The 22,282-nt window shown below is 47.3% G+C and overlaps 1 protein-coding gene across 1 annotated transcript in view; it reads right to left on the bottom strand.

The window, feature by feature from the left end:
- LOC123746672 (uncharacterized) overlaps positions 1–22,282 on the bottom strand; it is a 237,022-nt gene that overhangs the window by 192,496 nt on the left and 22,244 nt on the right. Inside the window, 4 exon segments of the mRNA XM_069316905.1 lie at positions 1,490–1,620; positions 1,735–1,890; positions 13,301–13,509; positions 18,977–19,213. Of these exon segments, the coding sequence (XP_069173006.1) occupies positions 1,490–1,620; positions 1,735–1,890; positions 13,301–13,509; positions 18,977–19,213 (733 nt within the window).

The following is a 22,282-nucleotide window of genomic DNA, read 5'->3' as shown; positions in this document are numbered from 1 at the left end:
ATTAATATACAGTAGTTTATTGCCATTATCCATAACTTGGTGTGATAGGCTACGCACATAAAACCCCTCAAACTTGTGAGTAGGACAACACCTAGCAGGATAAATTAATAAAATGCAGTCCACATTAAAATCATAATCCATTTTAATTATTAATAATGAATTAAAGTAAATTAATAAAATAAATTCCTGCAAGGAAAAATTCCCCACATGTTGTCCCAGCGGTAACGAATCGGACATCAGCAGACCTGTATCACTTGATGCATGCTCTGGTCTATGGATTCTCCTAGCTATATAAGATTCATTCATTTTACTTACCATTGTTTAGATAATCTAGTCTCTCATAATAAATACATTTTATTTCTCAAATTAAACATAAAAATAACGAGCACTAGATGACCTGAATTTAATTAATTACTATAATTTAAACCCCCCACTGTAGAAATTATGTGGAACAAATTACCATTGAATACAATCCGCTTGAATCAAAGAATGATGGATTAACTTTTCCACATAATCCCACAGGCATTACCTATCTCAGAGAACGTGAAGGTTGGAATTAACTACCTTTCAGAGAACATGACGGTTAACATTACCTACCTCTGAGAGAACATGATGGTTAACATTACCTTCCTCTGAGAGAACATGACGGTTAACATTACCTACCTCTGAGAGAACATGATGGTTAACATTACCTTCCTCTGAGAGAACATGACGGTTAACATTACCTACCTCTGAGAGAACATGACGGTTAACATTACCTACCTCTGAGAGAACATGAGGGTTAACATTACCTTCCTCTGAGAGAATATGACGGTTAGCATTACCTTCCTCTGAGAGAACATGAGGGTTAACATTACCTTCCTCTGAGAGAACATGAGGGTTAACATTACCTTCCTCTGAGAGAACATGACGGTTAGCATTACCTACCTCTGAGAGAACATGATGGTTAACATTACCTACCTCTGAGAGAACATGACGGTTAACATTACCTACCTCTGAGAGAACATGACGGTAAACATTACCTTCCTCTGAGAGAACATGACGGTTAACATTACCTACCTCTGAGAGAACATGACGGTAAACATTACCTTCCTCTGAGAGAACATGACGGTTAACATTACCTACCTCTGAGAGAACATGACGGTAAACATTACCTTCCTCTGAGAGAACATGAGGGTTAACATTACCTTCCTCTGAGAGAACATGACGGTTAGCATTACCTACCTCTGAGAGAACATGATGGTTAACATTACCTACCTCTGAGAGAACATGACGGTTAACATTACCTACCTCTGAGAGAACATGACGGTAACATTACCTACCTCTGAGAGAACATGACTGGTTAACATTACCTTACCTCTGAGAGAACATGACGGTAAACATTACCTTCCTCTGAGAGAACATGACGGTTAACATTACCTACCTCTGAGAGAACATGACGGTAAACATTACCTACCTCTGAGAGAACATGACGGTTAGCATTACCTACCTCTGAAGAGAACGTGATCATTGACATTAGAGTCGGCGTGCACGAAGTCAGAGACGACGAAGGCGACGAGGTAGGTGGACATTGGCACGCTGGTGTTGAAGTGGTCCCACTCCCACCCCTCCTGGCCCTCGCTGACCAAGTAGTTCCGTTGTTAATATATTTACACACACATTCCTTTATTTCAAACAATATCAATAGATTATTCATTTAATTAAACTATAACATAGGACGTTTGAATTTCTTACACAGGGAAGGTTTCATATTTCGGCATGTTTGATATTGAGGACATGGAAGCCTCTCTGGCGAGGAAGATCTCAAAGGTAGCTTTCATGGCGGGTTCGTCGAAACACGGGAAGGCTCTCCTGGCGTCCGTCGCCTCGAATTGAGTCGACGCTAGCAACCTGCAATGAGCAAGACCAGTTGTTAGGGTTACCCTTCCATACAAACTGCTAGAGTAACAAATATGGCAATGTTTACACAATTCTATCATCATGTAGATGGAAAAAAGGTCCAAAAGGGGGGAAAAAATGAGAAGCAAAAGTTGAATCCGTCATTTAATGGGTTGTATAGAAGCAAAATTATTAAATACAAGAGCGTGGAGGAACTACAGAAATATAACAGCAGTCCCTGTGGTAGGACTGCTAGCCTGGCGAAGTGGTAAGAGGCTCGCCTGGGGGTTCGTGAGGGCATTAGCCTGGATTCGTATCCTGGTCAGGGAGGATTTAGTGGGCGCCAAACCTTAACTGTAGCCTCTGTTTAACCAACAATAAAATGGGTACCTGGTTGTTAAACGATTTAGCGGGTCGTATTCCAGGGAATATAGGATTAAGGACTTGCCCGAAACGCTATGTGTGTTAGTGGCTGTACAAGAAAGTAAGAACTCTTGTGTGTGTGTGTGTGTGTTTATATATATATATATATATATATATATATATATATATATATATATATATATATATATATATATATATATATATATATATATATATTTTTTTTTTTTTATTTTTTTTCAGATGTTCCCTTCGGGAATCTTAATTTCAAAATGAATAGGAAAACCATTGATATAACACACATCTTGTTAATTCTTTACTTCTAAGTAAAATTCCTGGCGTTTTGAATATTTTACGTATTCATCATCAGATTTAAAAAAAATACAGAAGTCACAATAAAATAAGAAACAAAGAACTCATACTGAACAAAAATACCTATACGAAGATATAAAAAACAGCACTAGTTACAAAACAAAACACATTGTTAAACTTACCTGAATTAGCCAAAGTAAAACCTCTTGATTTTCACAAGCTAATTACAAAATTTTAATAATAATAACACTTCCAGAAAATTGATAAAAAACACAAATTAAAACAATTATAGAATACTGGCTGAAACCTTGTAAGAAACATCAATATCACACAAAATTAAACAAAAAAATGTACTATACGCCTTAACTAAACAAATACAACAATATCAAATATCAACACTCGAAATAAGTAAAAAAGAGACAATTCAAGGGAGACAAAAGCATATAATAAAGACGTCAGCATGAATTATAAATCAAAATACAAGGCCTACTGTGCATTATACTGTGTACAATTGAATAATAAGTAAGTAATTATCAAAGAGAAGGCTATGAGGCACCATCAAATGTGCGGAATAATCAGAGAGCGCTAAATATCACTAAGGATGCCAATAAGAGAACAAACGCACAAGTCGAACGATATCAAAATTATCCGATTCACCAAGAATTCTATCGAGGGACAAGTGACCGCGAGGGACGGTCGGAAAGCAAGACACACGCTCGTCCTGGAAGTCAGGACATTCAACAAAGATATGCACGATGGTAAGCAGGACAACGGAATTTGGACAATAAGGAGCTGAGCGGCGCTCCATTAAGTGACCGTGAGTTAAGCAAGTATGGCCAAGATGCAACCGTGCTAGAGCCGTTTCCCACCGCCGGTTACAGTGGCAGGAGGAAGGCCACGGAGACACACAACGCTTAAGAGTACGCAGTTTGTTACCAACAAGAGAACAACAACAACCCTGCCAACGGGTAAGGATGGAAGAATGAATAACCAGATAAAAGTCGGAAAAAAGAATACCTTTACAGGAAATGGGACAGGAGCGGACAGCCTCCCTAGCGGCAACATCCTCACGCTCATTTAAAGAAACACCAAAATCGCTGGGAACCCAGCAAAACTCCACGGTTTTAAATTTACTAGAGATAAGAAACAGCCAATGTTGAATCTCGACGACAAAAAAAAATGGAATGGACAGGATTAAAGAACCCGAGAGCCATGAGGGCACTACGATTGTCAACGACAATCACAAAGAAGGAATGACAACGAGAAAGCAGGAGACGGAGAGCATGGAGAATAGCACATAAGTGTGGTCAGGAAAAACAACTGAGTAGCCCACACAGTCCGTGGACTTAGACCCATTTGTGAAGAGGGAAACGGAGCGGGAGTGTGCAGAAAATTGCTCAAGAAAAGAGCGTTTCACAACCGTAGGAGGAGTAAAAGCTTTAGTAATGCGGGTCAAGGACGTACAAAACTTCGGAAGAGGACCATCCAAGGGAGCAAGGAAGGAACAATACGAGGAGAAATATGAGAAAGACGAATGGAAAGAGACCTGTAAGCGAGATAGCCGGACAGAAAGAGGGAGGTGGTGAAGAGGAACAGGAACTACCGGAGGGGTAAAAGTCAAAGCAAGACTGAGGCGAGAGGAAGGATGTGGCAAGGACCACACCAAATAGAGAAGACAGTAGCAATCACGGCGGTCCTGCTGAAGAGATAGGAAACCAGTGTCAACATACAAGCTGAGGGCAGGAGTCGAACGAAAGACACCAGAGCTGAGGCGCAACCCAGCAAGATGCAAAGCATCAAGACGGTGAAGAGTAGAAGGAGAAGCGGACGAGTAAGCAGGGCAACCATAATCGAGTTTAGACAGGACGAGTGAGGAATGTAGAGAGAGAGGAGCATACGCCTATCCGCCCCCCCCCCCCCTCCAAAGAAGTATGGGACAAAACCTTAAGGAGGGAAAGGGCCTTAGAGCATTCAGCGTGGCGGTAAGAGATATGAGCTGACCAAGACAAACGAGTGTCAAAGATTAACCCCAAAAGCTTAGTGGAATCCTTGTACAAAAGGGCATGTCCATAAAGAGACAGAGGGACGAAGAATGACACGCTTCCGAGTAAAAGTCATAGCACAAGTCTTAGACGCAGAGAACTTTAAGCCATGATCGGTAGCCCAAGACGACATGGCATCAATCGCAAGTTGAAGCCGCCTTTGAAGGAGAGGCGAATCATCACCCCGATAGCAAAGGGTAAGATCGTCTACATAGAGAGCGGAGAAGACTGCCAGAAGGAAGGGAGGGAGGAAAGAAGACCATTGAGAGCAACAAGAAAAAGAGTAGTGCCCAAAACACTACCTTGGAGCACACTTTCGTATTGCCGAAAAGGGGCAGAGAGAGAGTGGTACCGAGCTTCACTCGAAAGGAACGACGAGAGAGGAAACTTTGGAGGAAGAGAGGAAGATTCCCACGAAGGCCAAAAGAATGAAGTTGGGATAGAATATGATACCGCTAGGTAGTGTCGTAAGCCTTTTCCAGGTCAAAAAGGGCGGCAACATCGGAGGTCTTCGCAGCAAAAGCAGTACAAATATAGACCTCCAAGTTCACCAGGACATCTGTTGTGCTGCGGCATTTGCGAACACCAAATTGAGAAAGGGAAAGGAGGTGATAGTGCTCTAAGAACCACATCAGACGAACGTTAACCATACGTTCAAAGAGCTTGCAGGACACAACTCATGAGGGCAATAGGGCGAAAGTCCTTGGGGGAGGGGGGGGACCCGAGACACCCTGCACCCTGGTTTCTGAACAGGTTGGACAACAACATCGAGCCAGTCCTCAGGGACTGATGATGACTCCCAGACCCGATTAAACAGACTCAGTAAATACTGAGACGAGCACAGAGGAAGATGTCCAAGCATCTCATAATGAATGACATCGGAGCCTGCCTCCGTAGAACCGCAGAGGGTCAGGGCAGGACTAGGAGCTCAGAGATAGAGAAGGGATCGTTATAGGGAAGGCAGAGATAGGTACAGAAATCCAAAGGACGAGATTCAAGAAGAGGCTTACGAAGAAGGAAGGAATGGGGAAGATGAGAACCAGAGCTAGCAGACGAAAAGTGGGAACCCAATTCGGTCGTAATCTGTAACGGGTCCGCCACAAGAGTACCACCGAGGTGAAGGACCAGTGAAGCATCGGGAACGAACTTACCTGCAATCTTGTGAATACACTTCCAGATCAGCAGGAGAATCGTTTCGGACGTGATGGTGGAGACATAAGACATCCAACATGCACATTTAGCCGGACGAATGGTCCTACAGGCCACCTCAGTTGCCTTCCGAAACAAAAGAAATGATTCAGGTGTCTGCCGGCGACGAAGTCTTCCAGGCTGCACGCTTACAGCGGACAGCCCGAGCACAGTCCACATTCCACCAGGAAACGCACTTCCGCGTTCCCCGAGAGGAAGAGTGAGGAATAGAGCAGAGGGCAGCGTCGAAGACGATGTCATAAAAAAGGAGGGCGCGAGGGAGAGGCAGAATGGATAGGTCGGAGATAGTCGCATAGAAGGTAAAGTGGGGCCAGTCAGCCTCGGCAAACCACCACCTAGGGAAAGAGAGAGGAGGATAAAAAGAGAAAAAGGAAACAAGGATGGGAAAATGGTCACTGCCATGGAGGTCATCAAGAACCCGCCACTCGAAATCTAAATAAAGGGAAAACGAGCAAAGAGAATGATCAAGACAGGAAAGGGAGCAAGTTCGAGAGTCTAAATGAGTGGGCTCACCAGAATTCAGAAGAGGCAGGGAAGAAGAGAGGATAAACGGTTCAAGAAGGCGACCTCGGGTGTTTATCAGAACATCACCCCAAAGGGTATGTTGACAATTGAAATCACCCAGCAGGAGCACAGGCTCCAGCAAGGAGTCCAGTAGGAGTTTAAGATCAGGAAGAGAAAGCGGGACACTCAGGGGGAGATGAATGGAACAAACCGTGTACCATTTCCTCACAAAGATACAAACAGCAGAACAATGGAGAGGCAAAGTAAAAAGTAAGGGAACAAAGGGAACATCAGAGCGAATCAAGAGAGCAGAAGAGTTAGGAGCCCCAGCAACAGCTAGGGAAGGGGGGAATAGCCAAGAAAGCGACCAGGACGAGCACCAAGCATCGGCTCCTGGAGACAGACACAAAAGGGAGAAAATCGTGAAAGTAGAAGTTGGAGTTCAAGGAAATTGGCGTAATAACCACGAATGTTCCATTGAAGAATAGACATCGACAGATAGAGAAAGGACAGCAACAGAGGAGAACGAAGAAACAAAGGCGAAAAGGGAACACAGTACGTTAAAGAAGCGCAGGATCAGGGTCAGGGTTAGGGGGTATGGGTAAACTGAGTAAAGAAGGAGGGAAGGAAGCTGGAGGACCGACCAGGGGCAGACAAGCAGGATCTAGAGGGGAAAGAGGGGGGGGGGGTGCCAACCGAGGGTCAACGACAGCAGCAGGAGGGGCAGAAACCAGGGAGGGCACCTCAGCAAGGGCAGCAACCGAGAGCGGAACTGGGGCCAAAGATACCTCCATAGCAGGAACTGGGGGAAGAACCACCGAAACGGGAGGGGACGGAGCGAGACAGTCAGAGGTAGAGGACGAGGAAGAAAGCGAAATCTTCTTACCCACCGGGGAGGAGGAAGGAGAGGAGCTAGGCTTATGCTTTTGACTCAAAGAGACAGGTGTCCCAGCAACAATATACTGGGCAACATATTCCAGCGTCTCAACAGGAGAAACAGAACGAGAGCAAACACGACGAGCGGTGGGAGAGCGATGGACACCAGCCCGCACCGACAGGCGGTGTCGGAAAGTGAAGAGACGGAGATGAAGGATGGGAAGGAGGATCAGAAGGAGACGAAGAAGACACAGGAGACACGACAGACTGGGAAGAAAGAAGGGGAACCCCAGACAGAGCGGTAGGAGGGGGACCCTCCGGAACAGAACGCAAAGGAACAGAAGAGGAGGCGGTGGGCGTGTCTGGGTCTAAGGCCTGGAAATGGTTGCGAGACTGTGGAAGGCTGGAAGGACGAGGAGAGGAGAGCGCAACATGTGAACATAAGGGGGGAGACGGCGAACTTGGCGCCTCGCCTCAGGAAAAGACAAATGTTCCCAGTGCTTCAAGTTGAGGACGGCTGCTTCAAGCTTGTAATGTATGCACGTGCGGGAGAAGGTAGGGTGGGCCTCACCGCAATTGAGGCAGCGAGCCTTGGGAGAAGTGCACTCAGACTTAGAGCGACCTTCGTCCTCCCACATAGGACAGAGAGAGACAGTACTGGAGCAGAGGAGGGGCGTCATGCTCAAACCTCCAGCACTTATTACAGAGCCGAGGAGAGGGAATGTACTCCTGGACGGAGCACCTGGCACCAGCAAGAATGACAGAGGGCGGAAGGGTCCTACCATCAAAGGTAATCTTCACAACCCGAAGGGGTTGATGGCGACGACCACGAGGGGGACGAGTAAGCGAGTCCACCTGGAGGACAGAATGGCCTTGGACTTCGAGGACATGCCGAATATCTTCGTGGCAGTCTTCCAGATTCTAGTGGGAGGAGAATAGTGCGAACACTGGCATTCAGCCGAGCGTTCTTGGAGACCCGAAAAGGGGTCTCGCCAAGGCAGGATAAGGCGGTCAAGCGGGAGGCTGCATCCTGAGGAGCAGCAGCAACGAACGACACGCGTACTGAGACGGGTGAGGTTGAAGGTAACAGAGGCGTCTACTGTATCGACATGGTGCCTATGGAGGGAGAAATCGTCAGGAGGTGAAGAATCAAGAGGGAGGAGATCAAAGTATTTGGCCTACGAAGCGGGACCAAACAAGGCTGGAAACGCATCAGTACGGGAAGGAATCGAGCGAGCGTGGCCATGGCGAAGACGGCATTGAGAACCCCCATAGAGAGAGGGGGTTAAAAAGGTGCAGTAGTCACTACTAGAGACTGAGCCGTGCCAGGGGACGAGGTGATCACCACTGGGGGCTTGGGGCTCGACCCAACCACAGAGGAGGGAGGGGAGTAGTCGGGAGGGTCAGAGGAGAAGCAAGGTTGGGGCCCAATGCAGCGGGGACTACAAAGCCCAGTACAGATACTTAGGATACTCTGTAGCCCGGTCCGACTCGTGGGGCTTGGTCACCCACCCCACGAGCCCGAGAATGTAAAGGAGGAACAGAATTAGACATAAGGACGAGACGAAAAACATTCATTCACGAATGTGCCCCCATACCCACCATGGAGCCACAATTACAGGCAGGACACCCAACAAGAAGCTATCGCCGATCATGCAGGGGCCTCCTAGGGGTGCGTCGTGAGTATACGCCCCACAAACGCCACCTTAAGAACCGTCAGTCCGTCGAGATCGGGTTCAGTGACGAAAGGGGGATTGACAATCAAAGGTTCCCCTCGCTCTCGACGTCGGGTACTACAGTTCTACGGGTGCAAGAGTATGCCTCCTCAAGCACCCGGGCGTCAAAATAGAAGAAGTCCAAAAGAAAAACCAAAACAAGCAAAAGGTCGGCAGGAAACGACAAGCAGATAGGAGAAGAGGGGGGAGAAAAACGAAACATAAGGAAAACGAAAAGCGATCCTGCACAATTAGAGAAGACAGCAGCTGGAGCATAAGGCCACAAGGGCAGAGGACTGTCCCATGTAGCATCACACTCCGGCAGCCGACCACCAAGCCCCCTTACGGCGCCAACGGGCCGGATGGGGAGGGGGGTACAATTGAATAGCTGAAACGTTATTATGTACGTGTTCCATTATTCTCATATCCGACTGGCCATTCATGCAAGTGTCTAAAATTTTAAAATAGGATTCCAGCATATAATGATTCAACTCATAATAATGATTTCTAATCGAGAATGCTGGTGTGGGTGTGAATAATGGTAATCCAGTCCTAAACGATACTCCCTGGTGCTCCAGTATCCTAATCTTTCGAATGTTTCGAATCCTAAAGTTTCGAATGGAACTCCGATGTATCCAGCATTACAGCTGGAACAATTATACATTTATACGATACTAGAGTTTTAGAAGTTTCCTCAATTGACTTCTTACAGAAAAATTAATGGTGCCGTAAAAGGTAGTTTAATATATATAATATCCCTTTCTACTGTAGTAATCCTACAAGAAGGGTGAAAATTCTTATTTAAAAAATTCTTAATAAAAATAAGTACCATATGAGCAGGGTAACCATTATTTGAAACAAAAATCAAAAGGAAATTAATTTCTTGATCATCGTTAGACCAATTTGAGCATAAAACAAAAACTATTCAATAGAGTAATAATTGCATTTTTTCTTAAAAATATCTGGAACGAGTGAATTAATAATAATAATAATAATAATAATAATAATAATAATAATAATTTTTATTTAGGCAAAGGTACATACATAAAGAGATTTTACAAAGTTTGTTGGCTTTATAGATAGAGCTAGTACATACAATGCCTAAAGCCACTATTACGCAAAGCGTTTCGGGCAGATTTTCGGGCATAAATTAAAATTTATGACAAAACCTGTAAAAGTTGGTTTTCTATAAACATTAGTGTTAAAACCATTAAGGTTATTCACTTGACATCAATAAACAACAACACATTATCCCTTTCACACTCTGCAGTGAAACGTATATTACAATGTTGTGCATAAAGGTACTCTCTAAATTTCTCAACGTGAGATTGGTCCTTGAATAACAAAGAAGTGTCCTGAAAGTAATTCCTGTAGAAGGTAATGTGTAAGGTTGGGAACAGGTAAGTGAAAAAGGTAATTCGTAGAAGGTGAGAGTAAGGCGAAAATGTAATAATAGGATAAAAGGTACTAATGGGATGAGTGTAATAATGGGATGATGGAAGAATAGGATAGGTTACAGTAAGAGGGAAAGAAAAAGGGGATAGGCTTAAGTCAGGTCACGTTTGTTAAAAAGTTTAGAGCATTTGAGTATATACTGTGAAAGTCAATTGCAACAAAGCCACGACTAAGGTTCATGTTGGGTATGTTGTGTATCAGAGCCGATTTAACAAGACAGCGTCTGTGAAGAGCCGTGGTGTAGTGGTAAGACACTCGTCTGGCGTTCCGCGAGCGCTATGTCATGGGTTCGTATCCTGGCCGGGGAGGATTTACTGGGCGCAATTCCTTAACTGTAGCCTCTGTTTAACGCAACAGTAAAATGTGTACTTGGATGAAAAAACGATTCTTCGCGGCAGGGGATCGTATTCCAGGGACCATAGGATTAAGGATTTGCCCGAAACGCTACGCGTACTAGTGGCTCTACAAGAATGTAACAACTCTTGTATATATCTCAAAAGAGTAGAGGCAGGGAAGATTATTTTAGAAGAAGACCAATCAATAGGATGATTAGAATCCCCAACATGACAGAGGAGAGCATTGTTTGTGTCTGAAGACTTAACATTTCTTTTGTGTTTCTTGAGTCTGTCATTAAGTGTACGGCTAGTTACCCCAAGGTATTGGAGAGGACATGGGCCTGCTGCCCGCTCCAAGCAACAGCCAGTTGGACCAAGTCTTCAAGTCAAGCCTGGCCCCTGGCCGGGCTTGGAGAGTAGAAGAACTCCCAGAACCCCATCCAGGTGCAATCCAGGTACCTAGTACCAGGTACGTTTTTCTGTGATGGTAATATATCTGGTACCAGGTACATTAGAAATATTTTTTTTCCAGTATCACAGTAGTTAACAGATGGAATGCATTAGGCAGTGACATGGTGGAGGCTGACTCCATACAAAGTTTCAAATGTAGATATGATACAGGCCAATAGGCCCAATCTATACACAAGTTGAGAGGTGGGACCAAAGTGATGAAGCTCCCCCCCCCCCCCGCAAGCACAATTAGGTAAATACATAATGTTGGATACAAGCTCCTGCCCCTTACTATTACAACATTATATTTTAACTGATCCATGACATGTTTAAACACCGCATTGGATGCAGACTAGCTGGATAATAACTAATGAAGTCCCAATATACCAAAAGGGTGACAGGCAAGAGGCGCTGAACTACAGGCCAGTTTCCCCTAACTTATATACCATGCAAGGTGATGGAGAAGATTATGAAGAAATGGCTCGTAGAACATCTGGAGGGAAATAGCTTCGTAACACACCACCACCAGCATGGGTTCAGGAATGATAAATCGCGCCTCACAGGCTTAATAAAATTCTATGATCAGGCGAATTAGGCAAGAAAGAGAAAGGTGGACAGACTGCATTTTCTTGGATTGTCAGAAAGCCTTAGACACAGCACCCCATAAAAGGCTGTTAAAAAAGGTGAAGCAACAGGCAGGAGTAAAAGGTAAAGTGCTTCAGTAGATCAGAGAGTATCTAAGCAATACGAAACAGCGAGTATCTGTGAGGGGAGTAGACATCAGAGTAGCGAGATGTCACCAGCGGAGTCCCACAGGGCTCTGTACTTTGACATGTCCTGTTTCTAATATATATAAACGCTCTTCTAGAGGGTATAGATTTATTCCTCAGAATGTTTGCTGATGATGCAAAACTTATGAGAAGAATCAAGACAGATGAAGATAGACAGAGACTACAGTACGACCTGGATAAACTGGAGGAATGATCTGGAATTGGCTAATAAAGTTTAACGCGGGATAGTGTAAAGTAATGAAATTAGGTGAAGGGAGCAAAAGGCTGAACACAAGATACCATCTGGGAGGAGAAATCCTGTAAGAGTCAAATAGAAAGTAAGATCTGGGGGGTTGATATCATACCAAACCTGTTCCCACAGGCCTACATCAAAAGGATATCATCAGCGCCAGATGCTAGATTGGCCAACTTAAGAAATGCCTTTAGAAACTTGTGAATGGAATCGTTCAGGGCCTTGTATACCACTTACGTCAGACCAATTCTGGAGTATGTAGCTCCAGCCTGGAGTACATACTTAGTTAAATAAAAGACAAAGAGAAGATTCAGAGGTATGCCACCAGACTAGTCCCATAACTGAGAGGTATGAGCTACGAGGAAAGGTTAAGGGAGCTAAACCTCACGTCCCTGGAAGACAGAAGAGTAAGGGGGAGACATGATAACCACGTACAAAATTATGAGGGGAATTGACAGGATGGACAAAGAAACTATTTAGCATGGGTAGAACAAGAACAAGGGTAGAACAAGAACAAGGGGACACAACGGGAAATTTAGTATCCAAATGAACCACAGATATATTAGAAAGAACTTTACATTAGAAAGTGTCAGAGTATTTAACAAATGAAATGCATTAGGAAGTGATGTGGTGGAGGCTGACTCCACACACAGTTTCAAATGTAGATTTGACAGAGCCCAATAGGCTCCAGAATCTGTAAACCAGTTGACAGTTGAAAGGCAGGACCAAAGAGCCTAACCTCAACCCCCGCAAGCACAACTAGGTGAGTAGACCAAGGCGAGTACTTAATTTACAATCAACTTTTGACTTCAAAAGTTTTGACAAATCACGAGAGTTGATGTAAGCTCCAGCTGTTTATTCTCACCTATTGATCAAAGAAGGTTAGAGCTAACAAGGAAGTAAGGGCATCACTGAAATGGGGTTGACTTGCTTATATCAAAGGGTAAAGAAATTCTTACATCATTGTGCAAACAGTCTTAAATGATTGGTTACTCGAAGCAATCATAATCCAATATAACTTGGAAACACGTTAATTGACTCACTCTTATGGACGAAATCTCTTACGACTGCATCATACAGACTTAAGTTACTTGTTAGGATAATTACAATTCAGTTTTACCTTGCGTTGCCATCTAGGTCGGTGTAGGTAGACCTGTAGAAGCCTCTGAGCTCATCATTGAGGTAGCCGAGGAACTGCATGGAGAGGATGTAGTTCCTGCCCACCTCCAGCTCCTCCGCCAGCACCCCGGTGTAGAACTGGCGGTCATTGTCGTAGAGGTTCTGCTGCACTTCTATACCAGTGCCATTCACGTCGTCGGATGGCACTACCTGTGGGAGGTCAGTGGTCATTAGTACCACCTGTGGGAGGTCAGTGGTCATTAGTACCACCTGTGGGAGGTCAGTGGTCATTAGTACCACCTGTGGGAGGTCAGTGGTCATTAGTGCCACCTGTGGGAGGTCAGTGGTCATTAGTGCCACCTGTGGGAGGTCAACATTCATCAACGCCTGAATATACTACTTAGACCGTTTTGTCTTGCCATACTAATCCTGTTTGTCATCGTCACCAGGTGGTGCCATCTGCCCCGGCAGTTCAACAGGAGCTTCTCCAGCGCCTCACCTGTCTCTCTGTTAGGTTCCAAAATGAAAAAATATATCTAACAATTTTTTTCTTAAACTTATTGAGCCTCGAATCAGAATGATAGAACCGTTCTCATCGCTCCTACTGCCTCTCCTTCACCCACTGGGTGTTCTGCCTCACCAACACCTTCCTCATCCAGCCCTGGGCCAGCTGCAGCTGCCTCACCAACAGTCACCTCAACCAGCCATGGGACAGCTACAGCTGCCTCACCAACAGTCACCTCAACCAGCCATGAGCCTGCTGCAGCTGCCTCACCAACAGTCACCTCAACCAGCCCTGGGCCAGCTGCAGCTGCCTCACCAACAGTCACCTCAACCAGCCCTGGGCCTGCTGCAGCTGCCTCACCAACAGTCACCTCAACCAGCCCTGGGCCAGCTGCAGCTGCCTCACCAACAGTCACCTCAACCAGCCCTGGGCCAGCTGCAGCTGCCTCACCAACAGTCACCTCAACCAGCCCTGGGCCAGCTGCAGCTGCCTCACCAACAGTCACCTCAACCAGCCCTAGGTCAGCTGCAGCTGCCTCACCAACAGTCACCTCAACCAGCCCTGGGCCTGCTGCAGCTGCCTCACCAACAGTTACCTCAACCAGCCCTGGGCCTGCTGCAGCTGCCTCACCAACACTCACCTCAACCAGCCCTGGGCCTGCTGCAGCTGCCTCACCAACACTCACCTCAACCAGCCCTGGGCCTGCTGCAGCTGCCTCACCAACACTCACCTCAACCAGCCCTGGGTCAGCTGCAGCTGCCTCACCAACAGTCACCTCAACCAGCCCTGGGCCAGCTGCAGCTGCCTCACCAACAGTCACCTCATCCCGCCCTGGGTCAGCTGCAGCTGCCTCACCAACAGTCACCTCAACCAGCCCTGGGCCAGCTGCAGCTGCCTCACCAACAGTCACCTCATCCCGCCCTGGGCCAGCTGCAGCTGCCTCACCAACAGTCACCTCATCCCGCCCTGGGCCAGCTGCAGCTGCCTCACCAACAGTCACCTCAACCAGCCCTGGGTCAGCTGCAGCTGCCTCACCAACAGTCACCTCAACCAGCCCTGGGCCTGCTGCAGCTGCCTCACCAACACTCACCTCAACCAGCCATGGGCCAGCTGCAGCTGCCTCACCAACAGTCACCTCAACCAGCCCTGGGCCTGCTGCAGCTGCCTCACCAACAGTCACCTCAACCAGCCATGGGCCAGCTGCAGCTGCCTCACCAACAGTCACCTCAACCAGCCCTGGGCCTGCTGCAGCTGCCTCACCAACAGTCACCTCAACCAGCCCTGGGCCAGCTGCAGCTGCCTCACCAACAGTCACCTCAACCAGCCCTGGGCCTGCTGCAGCTGCCTCACCAACAGTCACCTCAACCAGCCCTGGGCCTGCTGCAGCTGCCTCACCAACACTCACCTCAACCAGCCCTGGGCCTGCTGCAGCTGCCTCACCAACACTCACCTCAACCAGCCCTGGGCCTGCTGCAGCTGCCTCACCAACACTCACCTCAACCAGCCCTAGGTCAGCTGCAGCTGCCTCACCAACAGTCACCTCAACCAGCCCTGGGCCAGCTGCAGCTGCCTCACCAACAGTCACCTCATCCCGCCCTGGGTCAGCTGCAGCTGCCTCACCAACAGTCACCTCAACCAGCCCTGGGCCAGCTGCAGCTGCCTCACCAACAGTCACCTCATCCCGCCCTGGGCCAGCTGCAGCTGCCTCACCAACAGTCACCTCATCCCGCCCTGGGCCAGCTGCAGCTGCCTCACCAACAGTCACCTCAACCAGCCCTGGGTCAGCTGCAGCTGCCTCACCAACAGTCACCTCAACCAGCCCTGGGCCTGCTGCAGCTGCCTCACCAACACTCACCTCAACCAGCCATGGGCCAGCTGCAGCTGCCTCACCAACAGTCACCTCAACCAGCCCTGGGCCTGCTGCAGCTGCCTCACCAACAGTCACCTCAACCAGCCATGGGCCAGCTGCAGCTGCCTCACCAACAGTCACCTCAACCAGCCCTGGGCCTGCTGCAGCTGCCTCACCAACAGTCACCTCAACCAGCCCTGGGCCAGCTGCAGCTGCCTCACCAACAGTCACCTCAACCAGCCCTGGGCCTGCTGCAGCTGCCTCACCAACAGTCACCTCATCCCGCCCTGGGCCAGCTGCAGCTGCCTCACCAACACTCACCTCAACCAGCCCTGGGCCAGCTGCAGCTGCCTCACCAACAGTCAGCTCAACCAGCCCAGAGCCTGCTGCAGCTGCCTCACCAACAGTCACCTCAACCAGCCATGGGTCTGCTGCAGCTGCCTCACCAACATTCAGCTCAACCAGCCCTGAGCCTGCTGCAGCTGCCTCACCAACAGTCACCTCAACCAGCCATGGGCCAGCTGCAGCTGCCTCACCAACAGTCACCTCAACCAGCCATGAGCCTGCTGCAGCTGCCTCACCAACAGTCACCTCAACCAGACCTGGGCCAGCTGCAGCTGCCTCACCAACACTCACCTCAACCAGCCATGGGCCAGCTGCAGCTGCCTCACCAGCAGTCACCTCAACCAGCCATGGGCCAGCTGCAGCTGCCTCACCTCACTTCAATCCTCCTACAGTCCTCATCTGGCTATGGTGATTCTTCTCGTTTCCGTCTTCATATTAGTATAATTATTTGTTCGTTTATAGTGCGCATTTCTCACTCTTATTAGGTTAGCAAAAGAACCCTCACGTAGTGATCCTGGAGGGAAAATTGGCACTTCAGGAAGGTACAATTACGGCCTCGCTGCCTACAGGTCGACGTTCAATCTCCGAGGGTTACAGTGGTTGGCCACTAATCCGTTTACCCGTAGTCATATCCAATCTCTTTGTCCACATAACTCTCCCACCATCATCATGGCTGTGGAGGACTCCACCGTGGGCACCGTCCTGAAGTATGCAGGGGATAGTCTATGACAGCTCGTGTTACCCGTCTATGACAGCTCGTGCTACCCGACTATGACAGCTCGTGCTACCCGACTATGACAGCTCGTGTTACCCGTCTATGACAGCTCGTGCTACCCGACTATGACAGCTCGTGCTACCCGACTATGACAGCTCGTGTTACCCGTCTATGACAGCTCGTGTTACCCGCCTATGACAGCTCGTGCTACCCGCCTATGACAGCTCGTGTTACCCGCCTATGACAGCTCGTGTTACCCGTCTATGACAGCTCGTGTTACCCGCCTATGACAGCTCGTGCTACCCAACTATGACAGCTCGTGTTACCCGACTATGACAGCTCGTGTTACCCGACTATGACAGCTCGTGTTACCCGACTATGACAGCTCGTGCTACCCAACTATGACAGCTCGTGTTACCCGCCTATGACAGCTCGTGTTACCCGTCTATGACAGCTCGTGTTACCCGCCTATGACAGCTCGTGTTACCCGCCTATGACAGCTCGTGTTACCCGCCTATGACAGCTCGTGTTACCCGCCTATGACAGCTCGTGTTACCCGTCTATGACAGCTCGTGTTGCCCGTCTATGACAACTCGTGTTACCCGACTATGACAGCTCGTGTTACCCGCCTATGACAGCTCGTGTTACCCGCCTATGACAGCTCGTGCTACCCGCCTATGACAGCTGGCAGCATAATGACAGCCCATGCTCTTGAAATTGTAATACTTATAACAACTATTTGTTATAAAGTATCACTGTGCAGTGATGGACCACTTGCAATTCACTTTTCTAATTCTAATTATGAAATCTGGATAAAAATAAAGCTAACATTATTATTCCCAGGACTAATATAACACCTATATGAACTATATTATACCAAAGATAGCATGAATTAGGTTTAGGATTACTAGGAAAGGTTAGGTTATGTTGCTTTTATTACAGTTCTCTATCCTGGCAAAATTTAGTAATTCAAGCGTCAACTTTTTAGTGGTCCAAAACCACATATTTGTACTTGCGCCCAAATAGTAATTGTAAGTACTTTCATTTTATGGAGATGGGCTGCATTCGAATAAAAAAGTTTCCCACTACTGAAGCTTATATTGTAGCTTTCAGGGGCTAGATTCACGAAAGCACTTACGCAAACACTTAAGAACGTGTACATCTTTCCTCAATCATTAGGACGGCTTTGTTTACAATTATTAAACAGTTAATGAGCATCCGAAACTACCAAGCAAGGCTGTTTATAACAATAACAACAGTTAAATGGGACGTATTCCTGCTTGTAAACTGTTTAATAAATGTAACCAAAGCCGTCAAAGATTGAGGAAAGATGTAAACGTTCGTAAGTGCTTGCGTAAGTCCTTTCGTGAATCTGGCCCCAGGAGTGCAACTGGTAGCTCGAAACTTCCACCGCTTGACAGGTGTTTAAAATTTCAACAGACCCCAAATCGTTTCACCGCCAATCATAGCAGACTCGCAACACGACGCAAGTCAGTGTTGCGTCGAGTCGCCGACGCCATTCTAAGTTCCACGTAAATGTCCTGGGCCCAGATTCACGAAAGCACTTACGCAAACACTTACGAATCTGTACATCTTTTCACAATCTTTGGCGGCTGTGTTTCCAATTATTAAACAGTTAATGAGCTCCGAAACACCAGAAGGCTGTTTATAACAATAACAACAGTTGAATGGGAAGTTTTCGTGCTTGTAAACTGTTTAATAAATGTAACTAAAGCCGTCAAAGATTAAGGAAAGATGTACACGTTCGTAAGTACTTGCGTAAGTACTTTCGTGAATCTGGTCCCTGATTCTTTATGTAGATCCAGTTTCGGACGGTGATCTGGCAGCTTATATATATCACAACAACTGACAACGAGCAAATGGCACCAACAATGTCTCCTTTCACCTCTACCCCGCAGAACTTTTGACTCTCCCTTAACGCGTCCAGCAGGAAAACTCTCCGTTTGCTCAAGAATGAGGAGAAAGGCAGCCTTATCGGCACACTACTGGCTGCCTACTGAATAATTAGCCAGCAGGAAATCTCTCCGTTTCCTCAGGAATGAGGAGAAAGGCAGCCTTATCGGCACACTACTGGCTGCCTACTGAATAATTAGCCAGCAGGAAAACTCTCCGTTTCCTCAGGAATGAGGAGAAAGGCAGCCTTATCGGCACACTACTGGCTGCCTACTGAATAATTAGTGAGATGAGAGCTATCACGAGTGACTGATATTATACTGTCTCTTAAAAATGCTCCGATGCTTACCTTGATGGTCTCATTCTTGGTTATTATGTCAAGAATATGGAGGGTGATGTTGGAGGTCGGCTCAAGGACTTCTATCTCAATCTCCACATATCCAACAATGCTGAAGTTGCCATTGATGAAAGGTTGAAGTTTGACGACATAGTGGAGAGGCTTGAGGGCCGTGGGTAGTCTAATATCAACTTCCTCGCTGCCTTGTGCAACCACAGACGCCTGCCGGGGATAGCTGCTTCTCAATGGCTGCAACATGTCAACACTATCAGCCTCAATAAACACCCCCACACACCAACACTATCAGCCTCGCTAAACACTCCAACACTATCAGCCTCGCTAAACACTCCAACACACAAACACTATCAGCTTCGCTAAACACCCCCACACACCAACACTATCAGCCTCGCTAAACACTCCAACACTATCAGCCTCGCTAAACACTCCAACACTATCAGCCTCGCTAAACACCCCAACACACCAACACTATCAGCCTCGCTAAACACTCCAACACTGTCAGCCTCGCTAAACACCCCCACACACCAACACTATCAGCCTCGCTAAACACTCCAACACACAAAAACTATCAGCCTCGCTAAACACTCCAACACTGTCAGCCTCGCTAAACACCCCCACACACCAACACTATCAGCCTCGCTAAACACTCCAACACACAAAAACTATCAGCCTCGCTAAACACTCCCACACACCAACACTATCAGCCTCGCTAAACACCCCAACACACCAACACTATCAGCCTCGCTAAACACTCCAACACTGTCAGCCTCGCTAAACACTCCCACACACCAACACTATCAGCCTCGCTAAACACTCCAACACTATCAGCCTCGCTAAACACTCCAACACACAAACACTATCAGCCTCGCTAAACACTCCAACACTATCAGCCTCGCTAAACACACCAACACTATCAGCCTCGCTAAACACTCCAACACACAAAAACTATCAGCCTCGCTAAACACTCCAACACACAAAAACTATCAGCCTCGCTAAACACTCCAACACACCAACACTATCAGCCTCGCTAAACACTCCAACACACAAACACTATCAGCTTCGCTAAACACCCCCACACACCAACACTATCAGCTTCGCTAAACACTCCAACACTATCAGCCTCGCTAAACACTCCAACACACAAACACTATCAGCCTCGCTAAACACTCCAACACTATCAGCCTCGCTAAACACTCCAACACACCAACACTATCAGCCTCGCTAAACACTCCAACACACCAACACTATCAGCCTCGCTAAACACTCCAACACTATCAGCCTCGCTAAACACACCAACACTATCAGCCTCGCTAAACACACCAACACTATCAGCCTCGCTAAACACACCAACACTATCAGCCTCGCTAAACACTCCAACACTATCAGCCTCGCTAAACACACCAACACTATCAGCCTCGCTAAACACTCCAACACACCAACACTATCAGCCTCGCTAAACACTCCAACACTATCAGCCTCGCTAAACACCCCAACACACCAACACTATCAGCCTCGCTAAACACACCAACACTATCAGCCTCGCTAAACACTCCAACACTATCAGCCTCGCTAAACACACCAACACTATCAGCCTCGCTAAACACACCAACACTATCAGCCTCGCTAAACACTCCAACACTATCAGCCTCGCTAAACACTCCAACACTATCAGCCTCGCTAAACACACCAACACTATCAGCCTCGCTAAACACTCCAACACACCAACACTATCAGCCTCGCTAAACACTCCAACACTATCAGCCTCGCTAAACACCCCAACACACCAACACTATCAGCCTCGCTAAACACACCAACACTATCAGCCTCGCTAAACACTCCAACACTATCAGCCTCGCTAAACACTCCAACACTATCAGCCTCGCTAAACACTCCAACACTATCAGCCTCGCTAAACACTCCAACACTATCAGCCTCGCTAAACACTCCAACACTATCAGCCTCGCTAAACACACCAACACTATCAGCCTCGCTAAACACTCCAACACTATCAGCCTCGCTAAACACTCCAACACACAAACACTATCAGCTTCGCTAAACACCCCCACACACCAACACTATCAGCTTCGCTAAACACTCCAACACTATCAGCCTCGCTAAACACTCCAACACACAAACACTATCAGCTTCGCTAAACACCCCCACACACCAACACTATCAGCCTCGCTAAACACTCACACCAACACTATCAGCCTCGCTAAACACTCCAACACACCAAACACTATCAGCTTCGCTAAACACTCCAACACACCAACACTATCAGCCTCGCTAAACACTCCAACACCAACACTATCAGCCTCGCTAAACACTCCAACACACAAACACTATCAGCCTTCGCTAAACACTCCAACACACCAACACTATCAGCCTCGCTAAACACTCCACACACCAACTATCAGCCTCGCTAAACACTCCAACACACAAACACTATCAGCTTCGCTAAACACCCCCACACACCAACACTATCAGCCTCGCTAAACACTCCAACACTATCAGCCTCGCTAAAACCACTCCAACACACCAACACTATCAAGCCTGCTAAAAACACTCCAACACACCAACATATTCAGCCTCGCTAAAACACTCCAACACACCAAACACTATCAGGCCTCGCTAAACACTCCAACACACAACACTATCAGCCTCGATAACCACTCCAACACACCAACACTATCAGCTCGCTAAACACCCCAACACACAAACACTCTCAGCCTCGCTAAAACACCCAACCAAACAACACTATCAGCCTCGCAAAACAACTCCAACACTACAGCCTCGCTCTAAAACACTCCCAAACTATCAGCCTCCCTTAAACACTCAACACTATTCAGCCTCGCTAAACACTCCAACACTATCCGCCTCGCTAAACACTCCAACACTATCAGACTCGCTAAACACTCCAACACTATCAGCCTCGCAAACACTCCAACACTATCAGCTCACTAAACACTCCAAAACACTTCAGCCCGATAAACCCACTCCAAACACCTAATCACCTCGATAAACCACTCCACACATAATCACGCCTCGCTAAAACACTCCAACACTATCAGCCTCGCTAAACACTCCAACACTATCAGCCTCACTAAACAATTCCAACCCTATCAGCCCTCGCTAAACACCTCCAACACTATCAGCCTCACATAAAACTCCAACACTATCAGCCCTCGCTAAAAACACTATCAGCCTCCTAAACACTCCAACACTATCAGCCTCGCTAAACACTCCAAACACTATCAGCCTCGCTAAACCTCCAACACTATCAGCCTCGCTAAACACTCC

This window comes from Procambarus clarkii, chromosome 85, assembly GCF_040958095.1.
Source record: "Procambarus clarkii isolate CNS0578487 chromosome 85, FALCON_Pclarkii_2.0, whole genome shotgun sequence".
In the NCBI taxonomy this organism is placed as follows: domain Eukaryota; kingdom Metazoa; phylum Arthropoda; class Malacostraca; order Decapoda; family Cambaridae; genus Procambarus; species Procambarus clarkii.
The sequence above is the reverse complement of the archived record's forward strand: the minus strand, read 5'-3'. Positions and strand labels throughout refer to the sequence as shown.